The sequence below is a fragment of the Falco cherrug genome, chromosome 2 (genome assembly GCF_023634085.1).
Source record: "Falco cherrug isolate bFalChe1 chromosome 2, bFalChe1.pri, whole genome shotgun sequence".
NCBI lineage: Eukaryota > Metazoa > Chordata > Aves > Falconiformes > Falconidae > Falco > Falco cherrug.
Window position 1 is genome coordinate 861,610 of NC_073698.1, and position 19,814 is coordinate 881,423.

A 19,814-nucleotide genomic window follows, 5' to 3' on the forward strand; every position below is an offset into this window, starting at 1 on the left:
AAAATCCTGGTTTGGGTGTTTTTGGTTTTTGTAGAAGTTGTAGATTATATATATATATATATGTATATTATATATAGCAAACAACATCTGGATTGCTCCAGGAAGGCTGTGCACAAGGAAGCTCCTGGGGCTTTCACTCAGGCTGTGCGTTCAAGGCACGAGGCTTTTGCAGTGTCTCCTGCTCTTCGTTTTGCAATAGCTTCCCCTACAAAAAGTTAGTTTTTCTCATCAGAGCCTGTCTGCATCTGTCAGTCACTGAAGCCCCTCTGGCCCCTGCCTTTTTCTTGCTTTCATACATTTCCTCCAGCTGCTCCTTGCCAACGGCACTGCAAAGTCCTACAGCTCTTTAAAAATACTCATCTTTCCCTATGTCTTCCCTCCTGTCCAAGCATCAGTAACGTATGGAGGAAAAAAAGTACCAGGAAGGTATTTACAGTATGTAAAACCCCAGATTAGAAAAACTCTGGTTTGTGGTCACCTTCCTTCAGATTTCTATCAGCAGATGTTTCTCCACAGACTCAAGCACTGTGTCTGCAGCCTATGGAAAGGCAGGTCCCCACTGGGGAACAGGTTTTTTCATATTTCATTCATCATTTTAACTCCTGTCCTGGGGTCTTGATCTGCTTGGAGGAGAGACTATGTCCCTGCCAAACACACAGGAGGTGGTGCTAAAATAGGAAATCCCCATCGAGGACACAAGGCATCACTTTTTGGTATACACGCCACATCTGCTCGTCCCCCATACAAGAGTATGCTCAGCATCTGGCACGGTCTAGAGGAGAGGGCTAACTTTCTATTCAATACACTGCCTAAGCTCTTACAGAGGAGTAAAACTTGCACAGCTGTGAGATTCCTGTCTGGCAAAATCTTACACATCCACATGTCCTTCAGCTGAGCTGCATTCACCCGCAGCGCAGCTGCTGGCACAAGCCAACCCATAGTTCACACGGGGAGGAACAAGGGCAGGAGCGTGGTGAGGTTTAACGAGAAGTTGCTTTTGCACAGAGCGGGATGCATCCCATGAGAGCTTGGGAGGCAGCAGGAGCAAGACGGGTGAGTGGAGGGTCTCTGGGGCACTGGACCCCGACAGCCCCATAGCTCTGGGCAGCCTTTGAAAAGGAAACCCTGCAAATGATTCATGTCATTAAGCAATTCCCAGCCTTGCTGCTCATGTAACTCACTGAGACTGGGGACCCCAGCCCCAGCGCCTCCCTCGCCTGCACCCTCTGCGATGCCTTCCCTCTGGGCTCTGAGCTGCTTTTTGCTCTCAGGTGCTTTCCCCTCTGGCAGGCAAGAGGCTTTCCCCTCTGGCACCTCAGCCTGTGCAGCGGGCACCGTCTTCTTCCCAAGGATGCATGATGATGGCGACTGCCACCATGAAGGTCCTCCAGCACATGGGGACAGTCCCATGCTGTGCTCATGGCTCTGCCGGCCTTGCTCTGCAGAGCTGCAGGAAAGCTGTGTGCTGGCTCAAAAATGACCACCCAAAAGCAACCCTTTTTTTCTTTTTTTCAGTGTGGAGACCCTCTCCATTTTATCCTGCCATGTGTTCCCCCCCAAGGGAATGAATGCGACTGCGTCTGATCTCACCTTACCTCAGACCGCTGGGCTTTGCACTGTGTCCCCGGGCTGGATACGTTGCTGCCTTTGCCAGTAGCAAATACACCTTGAGGATGCGACTGGCTTGTCATGTTTCTTCTGGTGGCCACATTGGGTTGGGTTGGGCCATGGAAGTGCTGGTCTCTCCCTGTTGACTGCCAGCATAGGCCAGCAGGTGGTTCAGGGCCAGGTGTCCCCAGTGCACATGTAGGGTCAGGTGAGTTCCGCAGCTGTGTGACAGCATCCACAGCTGCAGCTCCTCCACGTGCCTCACTTCCATGGGAGATGGCGTGAGAGTTCCCATCTCTGGGTGAGCTCCCACCCTTTCACCGCATCTTGCAGTGCTGAGGAAGGTGAGGACACCTCCAAGACAGTCTCCAGCTTCAGCAGGGCATGACGAGGAGGGCAGGGAGCTCTGTGAGACCTCATCACGAAAATGGGGAGGGCTTCATCCTTCCCAAGTCAGAGGGGTCAGGGCTGGCAGGGACCAGAGAGCAGCCGGCCCTGCCCCATGCCAAAGCAGGGCTGCTGCCTCTTCCTCATCACCCATGGTTGTGTTTCATGGGTTTCAACACCCATCTTTCTTCTAATCTTTTAACTTCTTGGTAACAGATTTTCTTTGGCTTAGCTTCTTGTGAGGTTTCTGGGACGTGTTATCCCTGGCACATTTCTCATTGCAAGGAGTCACCAAGCTGGTCTCATTTTCACTTTCTTTTTGCCAGTTGGTGCAAGACAGAAACAGCTTTTGGGAACATCTACACATACTTTTTTATTTCTCAATCTTTTTTCCATGGAGGGAATGATGTGTATACACTGTCTTTTCCTCGTGTTGTATTACGAACATCATTGCACCCACATTTTCCTAACCGGCTTCCCATTTAACACAGGCACGCTCATATAAATACACACACTGACACTATTCCAGTCTTACCAATGTGATTGTAGATTTATTGAGCAGAAGGAAGACAGATTATGGGATATTTGCTGGCATTTTGTCTCCCCTGCTGGGATTTAATTTGCTGTGTTACATTCGCCGTTATTTACCCAAGCTCTGCTGAGCCCAGCCTGTGCTTTTCCTTGTTCAGCTAGCAGGAGCCATGCTGCTATTAATGAAGGCATTGTGATAGATTTATGTCTTCAGGAATGGGACAGGACGCTGGTGCCACTGAGCCTGGTCCCCTGCTATGGCAGCCAGGACCATTGTGCAAGTCCCAGAGAAACTGGGAGGTTTTGGGGTACTTCTGCTGGCCTGCTGTAAAAGAAAGTGTGGCCTGGGGACAAGTGGAGCATCTTAATCTGTGCTGCAAAGGCTTATGCGATTATCTGGCCAAGTTCTGTACATATGGGGGCCCCACATTGTAGCCCCCCACTTTGCGGGTCACTATCTCCTGGGAGCAGAGATGAGACATCAGGCAAGCAAGGCTGTAATTAATGGCAAAGTTTTATCGTAGCCTGCTAGCATCAGTTGGTGTGGGACTGACCTGCTGGCACACCCAAGCTCAGCTCCCTGTGCCCACAACACCCGGGGCTTGTTGTGCCAGGCTCTGCCTTTCCGAGGGATGCTGTGACTCAGGACAAAACTGTGGAGAAAACAGGGCTCTGAGCAGAAATCCGTCACCTGCAGCTGAAGGAATAGTATCAGCTGATGGATCTGCAGCATCAGGCACCTTTGCTCGCTGAACAGCCATCCATCCATCCATCCATCCATCCATCCATCCATCCATCCATCCATCCATCCATCCATCCATCCATCCATCCATCCATCACCTTCCCTGAAGTATATAAGTAAAACCCATGGGTGCTTGGTGGCTGCTGCTTGGGGTCCTGCTGCATGAGCTGCTTCACTGAGCCCCCGCACTGAAAACATCCATCTCCCAGAGGTCACCCTAGGTGAAACCTGGCCACCTGTGCACCTCACTGGAGTCCCAAACACCACTGTTGAGCATGGAAAGTCCCTCTGAGTTTTATAGGAGAAGCAATTTTGCTTGAGATTTTACTCGCAGGCTTTTTAAGGAAGCAATTTTCTGCTTCATCAGGGTGCAGCACTGGCTTTAAAGGTCTTTGTGCCAGGGTCAGCGACACCGGTTGTGGTCATGGATCCTGCCACCTCTGCCTGTCACCTTGCATCCCACCTGACGCCAGCCTCTCAGTGTCTGTGTCTCCCTAGAAAATGAATTTCACACTCCTGTGATTTGGGGTAGGAAAGGTGAAATGCGCCATTGAGCACTCCAGCAGAGCAGTGCCTGAATTGTAAATACCTCTGCAGGCCAAGATAGCACCTCTCCCCTCTGATGAAGTGTGCAGATGAATACAGCTGTGTCGGAGCTGATGGGTGCAGCTGTACACAGGAGAGCAGTGCAGAAACGGTGGGGCTGGCCGCAGCAGCTGCTTGGTCGTGGGGCTTCACTCCTCATGGTCGAGGAGCGGAAATGAGGATGAGCAGTGAAGTGTTTGGATGAAGATGCTCAGAGGGGGTTCTCATAGCAGAACTGCAGCAGCCTGCTGCCCTGGGAGCTAGGGAGATGCGAAGGTGTGATGGGGAGCAGATGCTGGCTGCGTTTGTCTTTGCTTGCCATCCATGGTGAAGACCATCGTGAGCAGGAGACCCTTGCTGTGAAGGTACCTCCTTCGGGAGGTGTTCAGGGAGAAATGTGCCTTTGCCCTTACTCCTTGCCCCACTGTTATGTTTCTTAGACATCCCTTCCCATCCATGTATGGGCCAAGCTCATCCTCTTTGGCCAGTAACTCACCAGGCAGGCTTCCAGTGGCCATGTTCTCCTGAGCTGTGTCTCACCAGGAGCAGAAGACTGAAGTCAGAATCACAGTGTGGTTGGGGTTGGAAGGGACCTCTGGAGACCATCTAGTCCAACCCTCTGGTAAAGCAGGTTCTCCTAGAGCAGAGTCAAGCAGTGACACCTCCTCTAGCTTTGCAGAAATGTCCCGTTGCCAGCACCAGGAGACCAACATGCAGAAACCGTGTCTCTGGGGCTGGTTGAAGGGGGCTCGGGAAGGAAGGGGGTGCTGCCAGGCTACCCTCTGGTCTGAAGGCAGCTCGGATCCCTCACTCCTGCAGGCAGGGATTTGCCCGTGGCCACAGCCTAGTTCTCCAGCCACCCCAGCCCTCTAGACAGCCAGGAAATGCAGCCTCTGATTCTCATTAAGCACGTTGTATAATCATGGTATATTGTGTAAACACAGCCTAATTGCTCTCGAGTAGCTAATAAAGATAAGTGGGATGGTCACTCTGGGCTTGTGCTTGTAAAGGGTGCTGGCCTCCTGCATTCACAGCTTCTGCAAGAGCCTGGTCTCCAGTTAGGTCCTTCCTTGCAGTGCTGTAGAAGCAGCACCACTGCTTGCCAAAAGGCCTTGCAAAATGCTTCAGCCTTGCAAAAACACAGCCCCCGCTGCCACAGCCCACAGCCTTTCCCTCTCCCAGTTTATCCACTGCTCCACAAACACTTTATAGAGGCAGGTGGTATCTATTCCCTGGCTTGTTCTTGGGGAAACTGAGGCACAGAGATGGGAAGCAGCTTGCCCTGGGAGTGGGGTGCTGTTGGTCCTGGTCTTGCAGGGCTGGGCTGGAAGCAGGTTTGGGTCAGGTTTTCCAGAATCAAGGGGTGGCACTCTGGGACTGATTATTCCTTACCTTTCCCCTTTGTGCTGGTGTGGCCCCTGCACGCTCCACGGGTACCATGGCCAATGCGCTGGGATGCCTGGAGCAAGGCAGGGATAGGAATTCCCACAGCGCATCCTCTTCCTGGGGTGCCGGAGGGGGCTTGGGCCATCAGGCTGCAGACCTGGGCCAGGCAAGTTCCCCCCTTGCCCCAGTCCCACTCGGTTTTGCTCTTTTTGCTCTCCGCTGCCCTTACCCCATCATGGGTGTATGTTCTAGTATTTGCTGTCTCATCCCTCCTTTCTGCCTCCTTCCCCTGCTGTACCCAGCCTGCAGCACCAGTTCTGCCTCCTTCCTGCAGAGGAGCAGATTTAGTGAGACCTCTTGACGTTACTTAGGAGAAATAGCACTAATTGAAAATAGTCTTTCTTTCCATCCGGAGATGTCCATCTGCTAGGAGAAAAAAGCAGCTCTTGCCAAGCAAATGCCATCCCCAGAGGGTGCTGCCACAGCTGGGCTCGATCCAGACGAAGGCAATAAGCACCAGTCCGACCTCAGCATGCTGCTACCTTCATGCAAATTATTATTTTTTTTAATCAACTAAGTCTTATCAGCTTTAATATTTGGTCTGCTCGTTCTCCTTTGTGCTGGATCAAAATACTTTTCTGTTTTATTTAATTCTTAAAGAAGCGTGGATGGATGGATGGATGGTATCTAAGTGCAATAGGTTATCTTCATTTTCAGCTGCTGGCAACCTTTGCATCATCTCAGATCCCCGCTGAGTGTTTCCCCTCACAGTCTCTCGGGGCTCTCCCACCTCCCTCTCTCACAGGCAGTGCACACGCCCAGGCAATACTGAAAAGGAATCAGGAAACCTCGCTGGTGGTGAGACGGAGGTGTGTGTGGTGGGATGGAGTCAGATGTGGCTGTGCATCCTTGGCCACCAGCTGCTGACAGATGATTGCAGGTTGTCCTTAACACAAAAGAAATTTGTGGTGAATCTGGGGCACGGTGAAGGGTGAGGGACGTTCATAACCTGCTTAGGCAGGGATTACTGAAAACATTTCTACCAGTGCTTTCTACCATTTTCTTCTGCTGAGAAGACTATGAAAGCTGATTAGGGAAGAAGTTGGACTAATTCCAGGTGTAGCAGCTTCCTGGACACTCTGAAGTGTTAAAGGATGCACACATTTACAAAAGGTCCTGGAAAGGATGGGCAGGGGGACCAAAATATTCCTCCAGACCACAGGATTTGTTGTTTGCAGGTCTAATTGAGTGCACCTTTGGTGCAGAGGGCTAGCAAAGACATTAATACAGATAACCAGGGCAAGAAGGGCATTAAGCCTACAGTGATTACCAACTCCATGAGCATGCCCATCCCTGGAAATCCAGGCCCAGACTCCTTTTAGTTTCCCCCCGTTGCTACCCTGGATCCCTTTTTCTTTTCCCTGCATCACCCCTGAGCTTTCAAGAAGCTCCAGCAACAAACTTGGTAGCTGTAAATAATTCATCACAGCGCTGCTCCCAGAGACAGGCAATATTGGATGCCATGGTCTGGAGAGAGGCAGGTGCTTTTGCTCTTGTGCTGCTTAATCCTCCAGAGGTTCCAGGGAGCTTTTCATGGATGCTTTAATTTACGATCAAATTTACTTTATTGATCCCATCCTGTATTTTGTTGTAGCAATATCTTGTCTCTTGAAATGGGGCTGAGGGCAGCAATTGCTTTTTGCAGAGGATGCTGTGGAGCTTGTAACTCAGTGGAGTGCAGGTCCCCCTCTTGAATTTACTTCTGAGCACTGCACTTAAGGGTTGTATAAATGCCATTGTTAAGGCAGTCTACATTTACTAGAGTTTACATCAACCTGAACATTTTTTTAATTTGTCTGAGGCTGTGGTATGTGCTCCTTTGCCTCTCATCATGGGGGAAATAGAATTACACAAAATAATAATGCAAAACCTTTCACCCCATTTGCTGTAGAGCTTGCAGATGCCACTGAGGTGGAAACATCTATTAGAGTGTACTGAACAAGCTAAAGCCTAATGTGTTTAACGTGCCTCCAAACAATACAGTTTCCTGAGCAGGAAGCCTGGGTACTAAAAACCCAACAAAGACGTCATCCTCCCGTGCATCATTCACTCCACAGACATAGCAGGTGAGAAGGGAGGAGGGAGCGCAGGTCCAAAGGGAAGGAGGTCAGCGGGGCAGGGAGGGGAACGGTGGCTTCCCACTGATGTACATTTCTTTGCACGGTTAAATTTAGGTGGTGGTTGGGAGCCAGAAAGCTAGAGTGGAAGGATTCTTCCAGTGGAGATGCAAAACCACCATGGGTGAAAATGAGAGGTGGGAAAGGAGGGCTTTAATCCATCACAGACCCAACGTATGGAGGGATGGAGAAGGGCTTGCTGAGCCCTGCTCCTGCAGGCAGGAGCTTCTGCCTCTGAGGCTGTAGGGAGGTCCCCAGCCCCCACCTTCAGTTAGGCAGAGCGATGGTTGGCTGTAGTCAGCTCTTGGGAAGGCAATTTGGCCAGCCAGCATCTCCAAAGCCGCTTGATCTCATGAGCACACTTCTGCACACCATGCCCTGGTGAAGCCACCAGCCCTGTGTGATGGGGAGCTGAAACCACTTACACCCCATGCAGACATGCAGCAGCAAATGTGACCTCAGCCACAGCTGGTGAGCTTGACCTCGCCTTGGGGAGGTGGCGGAATCGCCATCCCTGGAGGTGTTTAAAAAACACATAGATGTGGTGCTTAGGGACATGGTTTAGTGGTGGGCTTGGCAGCGCTGGGTTAACGGTTGGACTTGATGATCTTAAAGGTCTTTTCCAACCTAAATGACTCTGATTCTATGATTCTGTGATTCATGTCTGGGCAGTTCCCTCACACTTGGCCTAAGGCTGCTCCAGCACCATCTAAGAGCTGAGCTAATGCACAGTTGGGTTTTTCTTCTCAGCCTCTTCTCCCATCTCTCCATTGCTGTGGGTATTTTTCTCACCCTGTAGCACTGACCGCCAGCTATAGTGTCAGTGAGTAAATGCATATTGCAAACAAACCTACAAAGCTCAGACAGCTTGATACAGTGCAATATGTAACGCAGAGGCTGGATCCTGGTCTCAGATGTATCTAACCAAATCAGAGGAGCTTATCTGGGGTTTGTGGGGCTGAGCTACCATGGAAGGAGAATATGGCTCAAGGGGGTTTGCACCAGCACGGTGGAGACCAGAGCCTGCCCCATGCATTGTGTGAAGACCCTAAGACGCTCTTTGTGGCTGGGGTTAAGGTGGTATTAGGGGAGGTCTGGAGATCTGTTTCCTAATTTAGACGGTCAATCTAGGCAGGTGGTTGATAGCAGACAAAAAGAAGACAAGATGTCTCGTGTGATTCAAGGGTATGAAGGGGTTGATCAGAGCAATTAGACTCCCATAGCTTGGGGCAGTAACAATTGCCCACATCCCTTCTATGTGTATTGAAATAATTATTACAGGATCAGGATCGCAGAATAGATGAGATTACAGAACCAGAGTCATGGAATGGCTGGGGTTGGAAGGGACCTCTGGAGACCATCCAGCCCAAGCCCCTGCTAAGGCAGGCTCTCCTAGAGCAGGTTGCACTTTTGTGTCCAGGTGGGTTTTGGATGTCTCCAGAAAAGAAGAAGGTTGGAAGGGACCTCTGGAGATCATGGTAACACTCCTCCTAACGCAGCCCATCTGGCTTTCCTTTGCTGTGAGGAAGTGTTGCCGGCTCACGTTCAACACCAGGTCCTTCTCTGCAGAGCTGGTGAGCCCACAGCCTGTGCTGATGCCTGGGGTTGTTCCTCCCCAGGGGCAGGACTTTGCATGAAGTTGAATTTCATGAGGTTCTCCAGCCTGTTGAGGTCCCTCTGGGTGCCCCTTTCTCTATCCCATTGAGGTCCCTCTGGGTGTCCCTTCCTCCAGCCTGTTGATGTCCCTCTGGATGACAGCACAACCATCAGCTCTGTCAGTTCCTCCTCCCAGTCTTGTATCTCCAGCCAACTGACTGAGGGTGCACTCTGCCCCATCACTCCGGTCATTGAAAAGGATGCTAAACAGGACTCACCCCCATAATATTTAAAGAACATCGTCCATCATTCTGTTGGAAGGCGTTGGCCCCAGATATGCTCTTGTATGGCTGGGATTTTGAAATACTGGGATCTTGGCCCAGCACTGCTTTGTTCCTTGGAAGTGAAATGATTGATAATTTTTAACCTCTTAGGTGCCTTTGTAGTTAGCACGTTAGTGTTTTGCATGCTGCTGTGTTGCTTTGTCGAAGTGAAGTGCTAAGAGAAAATGAAAACCAGGAATAATTAACAATTCCTTACGACAACTGTGTGCCTGCTGTGGGGGTGTTTGCAAGCATGACAGGATTTTGCTGTGCTGAGCAAGGCGAATTTAGGCAGAGCAACTTAGCATTGTGCTGAATGATTTATTTTGGCAGGCGGATAAAGCAGACTGACAGGATGACAAGTACCGCTACAAAGAGCAGCTACTTGGATCGCTCCCGGAAAACGCTCTGCAGGAACCCATTTCTCAGTATCAAGGTAAATACCTCCTGCTTTCTATAATCCCCTCTTGGATTACTGGCCTGGTAAAGAGGAGTTTAACTTCCTGCAGAAGGCATTGATAAGACTTCTGTTTACCAAATGTATTTGAAAAATGTGGCAGAAGTGCTGTTGGATGTGCAGCCAGCTCCGTCCAAAATCAAGTGGTGGGAGAGCGATGCTGCAGCGCAAGTTTAACTTGCAGCTTCTGCAGTGTTTAACAACTGTCAGTGAAATTCCCACAGCCCCCCCCAAAAAAAACCTCCAAGAGAAACAAATCCCAGATCTCAAAGCAGCTATGAGCCTCGGTCTTCATGGAAATAATTTTTTTTTATGATACCCTTGATAAATGCTTCTATGTAATGGTGGCAGCAGAGATAGAGGAAAGGGGGAATTGATGCTTGAAGCTTAGCACACAGCAGCCTGCAAAACTTGGGGTATTAGTCACCATTTAGGCAAGGAATGGCATCTAGTTGGCTTCCCTTGCTTGAATTTATTCATGGAAAACGTATGTCCTAAGCAATGATTCAGGCCACCCGCCCTGCGACACCTCCTGACCCTGACACGAGCTCACCCAGCTCCTCCTTGTTTTGCTGCTGGGTGTCTGGGGCCGTGCAGGGAGACGGTTCCTCCACACCTCCACCCAAGAGCTCTGCCAGGCCCAGTGCAGGCAGCTAGACGAGTGGACTTGGTTAAGCCCTTTGCAAAAGCCCCAAGAGCTGGTTGTGGTGGGAACAGCAGGTGGTGGTGGTCACTTCTGCACAGCAATCTGATGGTCGGAGGGCTGCCCAGGGAAGGCACAGGACCAGCTTGACTTGCCAACGTAGGTGTGAGGCCACATTTCCCCTGTCCTGGAGCACCCAAACCGCTGAGCCATGGGGAACCCTGGGTGAAGGTCCCTTTTTCGCCCCTTATCAAAGCTGGGAAGTGGTGTGAGGCTGGATGCAGTAGCAGCTGAGATCTTCTGGTGGGGGGGCCACTGCTGCCTGTTTGGGATTAGCATGTTGATGTTGAGCTTGCCTGCAGGTATTATGGTCTTGCCTCCTACCCATGGCTGTGTTGGTGCCAGGGGCGGGGGTCCTCAGCTTGTTATTTGCATGCTCAGTTGTTTGCAGAGGAGGATCCGTGATCCTTGGCTGTGGAGGTGGTGGGGAATCCTTTTCTCTTTTTATAGTTGGTGGTAATAGTATTTTTCTAAAAAGTCCCATGTAATGATGATGATCACACCACTTGTGTGACTGGTGGTCTGCTGCAAGGTACTATTGATGACGTGTAGTGACACTCAAAAGAAAAAAAGGGTGTAAACATTTTGATAAGACATCTGCAAAGTGGAAATAATAACCAGTATTGACCACAGTGATGTCAGGAAAAGCAAGTGCTCAGCTTGCATCAAAATCAAGTTCATATATCTGTCTTCTTTTCCACAAAAAGGACATTTTGAAAGTTTTGCGTTCTTTTCTCACATGTCACAAGGAAGCAGGAAACTAAAAATAAGCCAGGTATTGGCCTGGCTGGATGGCAGATGCTATGTTCGATGGAGCATGTTGTTTGGCTTGTGAACATCAGCTTTCAAGATGCTCTTGTTTAAACAGGCAGACGACAGCCAGGGAGTGCTTTGCTATGGGAACAGACTACTGTGAAGCGGGAGCTTGAGACACACAGGTCTGAGGGAGCCAAAGGTGGTATGATGTGGGAGCAGGTCCAAAACGGCTGAGTGAATAGATGGAGAGCAAGATGGAAAATGCTTTTTCTGTTCCTATGCAGTCACAGGTTTGGGGATTTTCTGTAATATGTAATACATATTACATGTATGTAATATGCAGTATTACATACATGGTTTAACATGGGCTTTTCCTAGCATGTCACTGCAAGCATGTGCGGAAAATTATAGTTTCCTTTACGTAGGAGAGTTGGTAGTGACCTGGTAAGCTGGGAGATCAGATTCCTTATTCTTCCTGTTGTCTTTTCATTTAATTTTTAATGTAAGCCAGAGACAGTCATATATACCTTGCTTCTTCAAAGTTATAGAATCGCAGAATCACAGAAGGGTTTGGGCTGGAAGGGACCTTCAAGACCAGCCAGTCCCACCCCCCGCCAGGGGCAGGGCCCCCTCCCCCCAGCCCAGGCTGCTCCCAGCCCCGTCCAGCCTGGCCTTGAGCCCTGCCAGGGATGGGGCACCCACAGCTGCTCTGGGCAGCCTGGGCCAGCGCCTCGCCGCCCTCACGGGGAAGGGTTTCTTCCTCATGTCCAACCTAAATCTCCCCTCTCTCAGCTTCAAGCCATTCCCCCCTGTCCCACCACTCCCTGCCCTTGCCCAAAGCCCCTCCCCAGCTTTCCTGTCGGCCCCTCCAGGCACTGGGAGCTGCTCTAAGGTCTCCCCGCAGCCTTCTCCTCCCCAGGCTGCACAGCCCCAGCTCTCCCAGCCTGTCCCCACAGCAGAGGGGCTCCCGCCCTTATGGCAACGCAGTGCTGTAAGTGTCCTGCCGGACTCTGTGCAATCCCAGGTCCTCTCCGAAGAGGAGCTCTTTGCAGAACTACGGGCTGCACCTGGGCTGGCACCCTCTCTCCTGCAGCATCTGGTTCATTCTTTTTTGGCCGAATAATTGTACTTCATCAGTAACGATCGCATCATTGTCTATTGCTACGCTCAATGTAAGATTTCTTTGTCACTGTTGTGGGGAAGCTTTTGGGTTTGGGGTTTTTGTTACAAATGCTGGTAAATTTAGTCCACCTCATCCCTTGTGGCAGAGGTGAAATGAGCTCAGAAGAAGTCACCAAGGCACAGGGCTACCAGAGTTGCAGAGGCTGGAGGCACAGGAGAGGGGAGAGCTCGGTGCCGTACGGTCCTGAGGTTTCTCCCCCACTCCTCTTTTCAGTCCATTCAGCTGTTTTGGTTTTGAGGTTTTTTTTTTTTACTTACCAGCAAGATTATCTTTTAAAATAAAATCCCATTGATTTTTCCTTGTGGGGATGTTTTAAAGGGGTTTGAAACTTCAAAGATTAAAGCTGCTGAGATGCAAAGTCAGCTCGGATCTGTGAACAGAATCAACGTTTGTTTTGCTGAGCAAAGGTGTCTGTGAAGGTAGATGTAGAGGAAACTCTTGGTGGGGAGTTTTGCAGGCGAGTCCTGGGCAGGGCAATGGGCAACTCTGAAACCACCCATGCCTGATAGAGTCTGCTGCTTGCTGAAGGGTCCCTGGAGCCCACCCTGAGAAGGGCAGAAGTAAAGGATACGGTGGACACCAGTTCTGCTTCTGATAGACACCTACTGCTGGGTTTGTGCTTGGAAAGCTCGGCAGGGAATCCCTGACTGATCTCTCCAGGGCAGAGCAGCGTTGCAGGAGGCTGCAGGGATGATTGCAATCACAGCAGGCTGGGAGCAGCCACGATGAAGCCATTGCCAGGTGTTACCCTGGCTGCAGCCGGTGGCCAAGGAGAGCAAATCCTCTCTTCTGATTCTATGTTTCACATTAAACTGCTGAAGGAACTTGTTTTCGTCCCTAAGGCAGAGATGACCTGACCATGCATGTCACCAAACACACAATTATAGTCAGCACAGCATGTTTTCCCCAGATCTTTTTTTTTTTTTTTTTTTGCTTTCAAGAAGTTAGGTCACCCTATCCAGTTTCTAAATGACTTCCTCAGAAAATATAATGTCAAGTCCAGGGTTTGAATGGCTCTTGCAGAAACACAAACCCATTGCACAATGTGGTTTATGCGTTTGAAGTAGATGAAGGACCAAAAATCACAGCACTGCAATTTAATTTTTTAGAAATAAATAAATAAATAATTAATTAATAAAAAAATTATAAAAAATCTCCAGAGAGAGAGCTTGTCACGAAAACTCTCCATTTTTGGTTGCCGTGTGTCAAAATGCAACTCAGAGGCATAACTCAAAACTGTCCTTCTGGGCAATGCTCCTGGGGCTGATGGTCTCTGAGCCTTTAGAGATACCTGTCATGAGTTCCTACAATCCATCAGAGCAGATTAAATTAAGTCAGCTGCTGCTTCTCTTCAAGTCCAAGGTCTTGGCTTGGCTTCAAGCTTGGCATTAAGCATCTCATGATGGACACACAAGTTTGGGGAGGAGCAGTTCTGCTGAAGAACTGCTTACTTGTAGACACGAAGTAGTTCGGGATCCTCTGATGGAGACTGCTACAGAAGGAGAAACTTTTTGGAAGGCCTATGTGTGCGTTATGGCAACAGCTCACCTGCAGATGAAAAGGAAGCAGGCTGGAAGTGACTAATTGCTTGGCAGTAAAGCATAGTCCGTAGTGTGAGCCACCGTAGTCAATACAAAGAGGTTTTGTCCAGTAAAACTGGGATACCTGGGAGACATGAAAGTCCACTTGGACATTTGAAGACTGTGGCTGAGAATGCGATCACTGCTGGGTTGTTTAAGGTGCACATGTTTTCAGGCATTGTGTGTTGATGTGGTCAGTGAAACCCCTCCTGGTAGGGCCCCACGTAGGAAGGTGAGCAGCCCCAGGGCGATGCCATGGTCCCATGGGCATGTTCCTCGTCCCTGCCAGACCCTGCCTGTTGCCATCCTGTACCTTGAAGACATGCCCAATGATGTTAATGACTCAGAGGTGGCTTCCAGATTCATTAGCAGACACAGCTGTGAATCCAACATCCCTCCTCAGGGGATGGCATGCTTCCCAAAGCCATCGAGGAGCTGGCTGAGGACATTCACTCTCTGTGGGAGCTTCAGCCCTTGATGTTTTCTGCTCTGTGCTTTAGTTCAAGAACAAACCAGAGCTGACCCTGCCCCGAGCTTTTATTACAAGTGGATCTATGCAGTGGTAGGGACTCGTGCCCAATTACATGCAACTGGTATTGATTGAAGTGGAAAAAACTGATTCCTCCCAGGCCCATTTTCCCCTCTCTGTATGCACAGCCTAGTGCATGGGATTTTATCATGTGCTAAGGCACAAACCCCTTTCTTAAAATAGCAGCAAAAGTCTCCCAAACACATGGAAACAGTGTGATAGGGACTTCCCTCTGACAACGGGGGCAAGACTGGGTGCGCGGCTTTCAGAGCCCTTACATGGAAGATCTGTTGCCAAACTGCACGATCAACACCAGGAACACAATGGAAGCTTTGTAAGAATTTTTTTGCAGACCGCTAAGAGAGGGGGTATTTGTGTTCAACCCCCAGGTCTGCAATTTACTGGCTGTTTAGGATTGAGTACATTTCTCTATTCTCTTACACTAAGGGAGAGGGAGCAACAGCAGCTTGCTGATGTGATACAAGCTTAGTAGAGCAAAGCCTGCAAAAATATATGAAAAAATATAGAGAACAGCAGAAAAGCAGCAAGTTCCTTCTGGTGTGCATGATTGCAGAGAAGCTCCTCCTTTGACGTGTGGTAGAGCAGAGATGCACCCATCCCAGTGCTGGTTGTGGAGGGTGTAAGCATTGGGCTGGGACATCGCTGCCTGCGGGTGAGGGCACCTGAGCACAGGCCTGGCAGGGATGCTGCCCTTCCCTCTGGGAAGAGGTCTTAGGCACTCTCCATGCCTCACTGGTGACGGGAAGTGATGGTGGCACAGCTCCAGAGGAGGAAGGTTGCTCTGCACCCTGGCACTGCAAAGGTGCTGGTTTTGGCAGGGCTACATCGGTCCCTGGTCTAGTGCAACATCTGGTGTTATCTCAACGGAGAGCCTGAGCAGACTCTTATAATAATGTTTCAGATATGTTTATGTAAAAAAAGCCATTAAAAACCTCTCCCTTCCTTCCTCCTCAGCCTATGCAAGTGCTTGTTTGTATTCTCTGAATTGTTTTAATTCTACTGATGTAGATGGGTGAAATTATGAGTATGGCTTGGCCCTTCACGGGAAAGAGGTGCCAGAGAGCTGGGCTTGGGGTTGCTTCTGGGAGAACCCAGCTCTGGGGCTGCTCCTGTCTTTCTGTGGATATGTCCTGCTGTCAGGACTCAGGTCTTGGGGAAAAGGCTAGTATCTGCAGATCCAGGTCACCTTCTGATCTTCTCCTGTTGCTGTGGTAGCCCATCAGACCTAGGCCAGCTGATCGCACCAGTCCCAAGTCCAGTCATGGAGGAACTCCAGCCTTGAGTCCTTGGGAAAGGTAACTAGATGGCATGGAAAGGTGATGCTATATAGGATCTGCCTGCCCTGTGGCATGGGCTGTTTCCCAGATCTAGCTGAGAAAGGTGTAGAGTGGCACCTGAGTCTGCATGTGGTCAGCCCTACACCAAATATCACAGGAGGTTCCAGGGGAGCCCCGTGACAGACACACTGCTGGGTCTCAAACACCGACCACCATCATCATAGCTATGATGGGGCAAACTGGAAATCACATGACAACAATTACTTTATTTCGCACTCGTTAAAATATTCCCCAGCCTAAAACTGCCCCATGGTTAGGGTGGTTGCCCGCAATGACTCCCTGAGGAGCAAGAAGGAGACTTGGCCTTGCAGAGCTTCAATTGCAAGACCTCCCACTTTGCTACCTTAGGAAAGCAAATCACCATCATAGAGAAATGGGAAATGCAGGAAGTCTGGCAGATCCTGCAAAAAGCCAAGTGTCTGTGACATCTTCCCCAAACTAGCTGCTTTATAGTCACTGCAGAAGTTGGAGAAAATGCAGGCAACGGTCTTCACATTCCTTGTTTGTTTCTTCCTTCTCAACCACTTCTACCTTGATTTTGACTTTGAAAACGTTTCCCTGCTTGCTCTGGGGTTCTGACTTGTGCCTGAAAACGTTTGTGCAGCACCTAGTGCAGTCACCACCTGGGTACCCAGGCTTTCATAAATCTTTCAGTCTCTGCTCTTTCAACACACACAGCGCAGAAATGTTAGATGTTGGCCCCTCTAATGTGTTTGGTTGCTAGCAGTCATTTTTAGAAATGGCCCACATTGAGGAAAAGAGATTGAAATGTTTAATTAAAAACTGCTATTGATAGCTTGATCTTAGGAAGCTCTGCCCGGCAGCCCATGGGGATTTCCTTCCCTTTGTTTCTTCCTGCTGTTTGCACTGCGGTTGGATGCCTTTGCAGCTCTTTCACCGCCCTTGCTCCCTCGGTCGGACATGGTGCATCCCTGAGGGCTCTTTAACCACCCCACCAGCTCCTGGAGTTACCCAGGCGCCCTGTCCTCCACCTCTGGTGTCCTTAGGCTGCTGCAATCCCCTTGAGATGTCATGACACCAACAATATCCTCATACCCTTGCATTGACCCAGGCTTGTGCTCTTCTCTGTGTTCCCCAGAACCTGCAACACTGCTTTTCTTTTCCGGAAAAGGGAAAGATAAGTCTATCAAAATGCACTGCAGATTTCAGTGAAGGAGCTCTCTGCTCTCCAAGACAGGATGTTTATCCCCTGAAGTCCTGGCTTCCAGACTGTGGCATGGAGGGCATCCCCCAGACCTGAGTGTGGGGGGTGGTGGTGGTGGTGTGGTGGTGCTGGAGACAGGTGATGGTTGCTCTGTGGGCTGTAGAAAATGCAGGAACCTTCTTCTAGTGAAGGAGTTTGGTCTGGATGACTGGAGCTACAAGCAGCAGGTTGCTGCAAGAAAATTATAATCCTCCTGTGATGAACATTATGGTGTGGCTGTATTCTTGGGCATCTTAGAGCAGCTGCCAGTGCCTGGAGGGGCCGACAGGAAAGCTGGGGAGGGGCTTTGGGCAAGGGCAGGGAGTGGTGGGACAGGGGGGAATGGCTTGAAGCTGAGAGAGGGGAGATTTAGGTTGGACATGAGGAAGAAACCCTTCCCCGTGAGGGCGGCGAGGAGCTGGCCCAGGCTGCCCAGAGCAGCTGTGGGTGCCCCATCCCTGGCAGGGCTCAAGGCCAGGCTGGACGGGGCTGGGAGCAGCCTGGGCTGGGGGGAGGGGGCCCTGCCCCTGGCGGGGGGTGGGACTGGCTGGTCTTGAAGGTCCCTTCCAGCCCAAACCATTATCTGATTCCATGATTGCAAAGGCAGGACCAAGCCCGCCCTTGGACCTTCACCCCAGCACAGGCTTGGGGAACCACAGCTAGATACATTGATGCCAGTCCCTGGATCAGTTCCTCCAAGAGGGGAGGGGGCATTTTGTGTACCAAGACCCTGAGCAGACCTCAGCATACAGCTCACCTGGCTGTACCTCTGAATTATCACCTACTCCATGACTTGGCCCTGGGCCAGCTGCTACTTTTCCCCAAAAACTGTGAAGCTGAGAACTGGGGACCATTCCCAGCAAGTGTTTTGGGTGAAACTGCCCTGTTCTGAAGTTTGGTGAAGATGGATGCAGGCTACTGTTCCCAGTGGCCTGGGTATCAGAGAATGGTCCCCAGCTGGGTTCATTTACAAGTATAGACTCAACCTTCGGGACTCAACCAAAACTGTCTTTGAAGGGAGGAGACCTGATTCATGGCTCTTGGTGACCTGATTCACTCCATTTTGGCCACATTAGGCTTACGATGCGGACAGGATTCACAGCCTGTACTTTGAGAGGGTGGAAAGGAATGCTCTGGGTTGAGGCGTTTGTTCCCTGGGAGCTGATAAGCAGGCATCGTTTGATTGTAGTGTGTTGCCTTCATGTGTAACAGCGCTGCTGCCTGCTGCTTCTCCCTCCTTTTGCTGCAAGTATGAAGAAGCCAGCTCTGCTGGCAGGGAAGGATTTAGATGAAAGCAGGTTTTGTAAGGTTAGCCCTGCTGAGATCTCCTGGGACAGAAATGCATGTTGGTGTGCCTGTCCATATGACCTCTGGTGTCTTGGAGGTGCTGTAGGCAATTACACCCTGTGGTTCTCAAGCAGAGCTGAGCTTATGCTCTGCAGCAGCTGGTCCTCAGGGAAATCTCCCCCTCTGTTTACCAGGGTCATGCTGGTGTCAATAATGGTCTCATCTTCCAGGCACAAAGACTGTCTTTCTGGACCATACAAGTTAGAGACCCTGATGTTGTGGTCAGATACAGAAATGTAAACAAGTGGGTTTTGCTGCAGGACAAAATGCATCATCATGTGTGCAGCCAAAGACAAAGAGGGACATACATCTCTCCAGCAGATCTACGGTCCATGGGCCTGTTCCTTCTTTTCCTGACAGGTCACCAGCCGTGCTGTGACCTGATGGCGAGCAGCAAACAGCCCCTGGACCCAGATGCCTGGCGCTGACACCAAGCCACTGCAAATCCTTTGCAGGGCCATCTCTCTTTTCTGTGCTTCAGTTTGCCCAGATGGAGGAGAGTAAAATACCAGATTCCCAAACCATTTTGACCTCCTGTGTTGAAGAGGATGTGAGGCTGCTGAGCTGGTGTAGGCCAACATGCTGTGAAGGTCTTGGATTTGGGTACTCGCTGGCCTGTGTGCTGTGGGTGCCTAGGAAAAAATGAATCTGGCTTCAGCATTTCCATCTGAACTTGTGTATTCAGGAAACAGTACCTGGACATAGTCAGCACATCTTGCAGGAAAGTAGGAGTTTTAGCAAAGCTGACTCTGGGAAAGCTTTCCTTAGGCTCATTGATGTTTTCTTGGTCAAAACTTGTTGCATCTCTCAGTGGTGACATGAGCCTGGAGGGGGGAAGGTTGTGGATTGCATCCTGCTTTGTATGATGCCAGCGCATCACTTTTGGTGGTGATACCCATACCCCAATTTTCCAGTTGTCAGGGAGCCAAGGGGGCTTGACCATCCTCTTTTTCCCTTTTTGTGCTGTAAATAGTCCCTTTGCCTACAGAGCAGTCCAGTTCGGCAGCGACCCCACTTCAGCCCTGGATCAGAACAAGACATAGCAGAAATCCAGGCCAGGCTGAGCAGCTCCTCTGGGCAAGACTACTGCCTGGTGAGAGCTGGCTGCAAAACACATGGAGCTGGAGCAATGCCCCACTCCAGCCAGCCACTGGGAAAACATCTACCAAAAGCAGCACCCTGTGGTTTTCGGCAGCATCTAAGGCTGAGGGTAGCAGCTCTGAAAGGACCCAGGGATACTGCCTGTCCTGCACTCGGCTGAGTGGTCTGTCTCATAGAATCATAGAACCACAGATTTCGGTTGGAAAAGACATTTCAGGTCATCGAGTCCAACCATTAACCCAGCACTGCCAAGTCCATCAC

At 50.3% G+C, this 19,814-nt stretch overlaps 1 protein-coding gene across 2 annotated transcripts in view; it reads left to right on the forward strand.

Moving 5' to 3' along the window:
* The window catches only part of SLCO2B1 (solute carrier organic anion transporter family member 2B1), a 68,113-nt gene that overhangs the window by 4,326 nt on the left and 43,973 nt on the right, over positions 1 to 19,814 (forward strand). For both annotated transcript variants that reach the window (XM_005445937.4, XM_027814869.2), the window contains exon 2: positions 9,669 to 9,771. In XM_005445937.4, coding sequence (XP_005445994.1) covers positions 9,691 to 9,771 — 81 coding nt within the window. In that variant the 5' untranslated portion in view covers positions 9,669 to 9,690. The remainder of the gene's footprint in view (positions 1 to 9,668; positions 9,772 to 19,814) is intronic.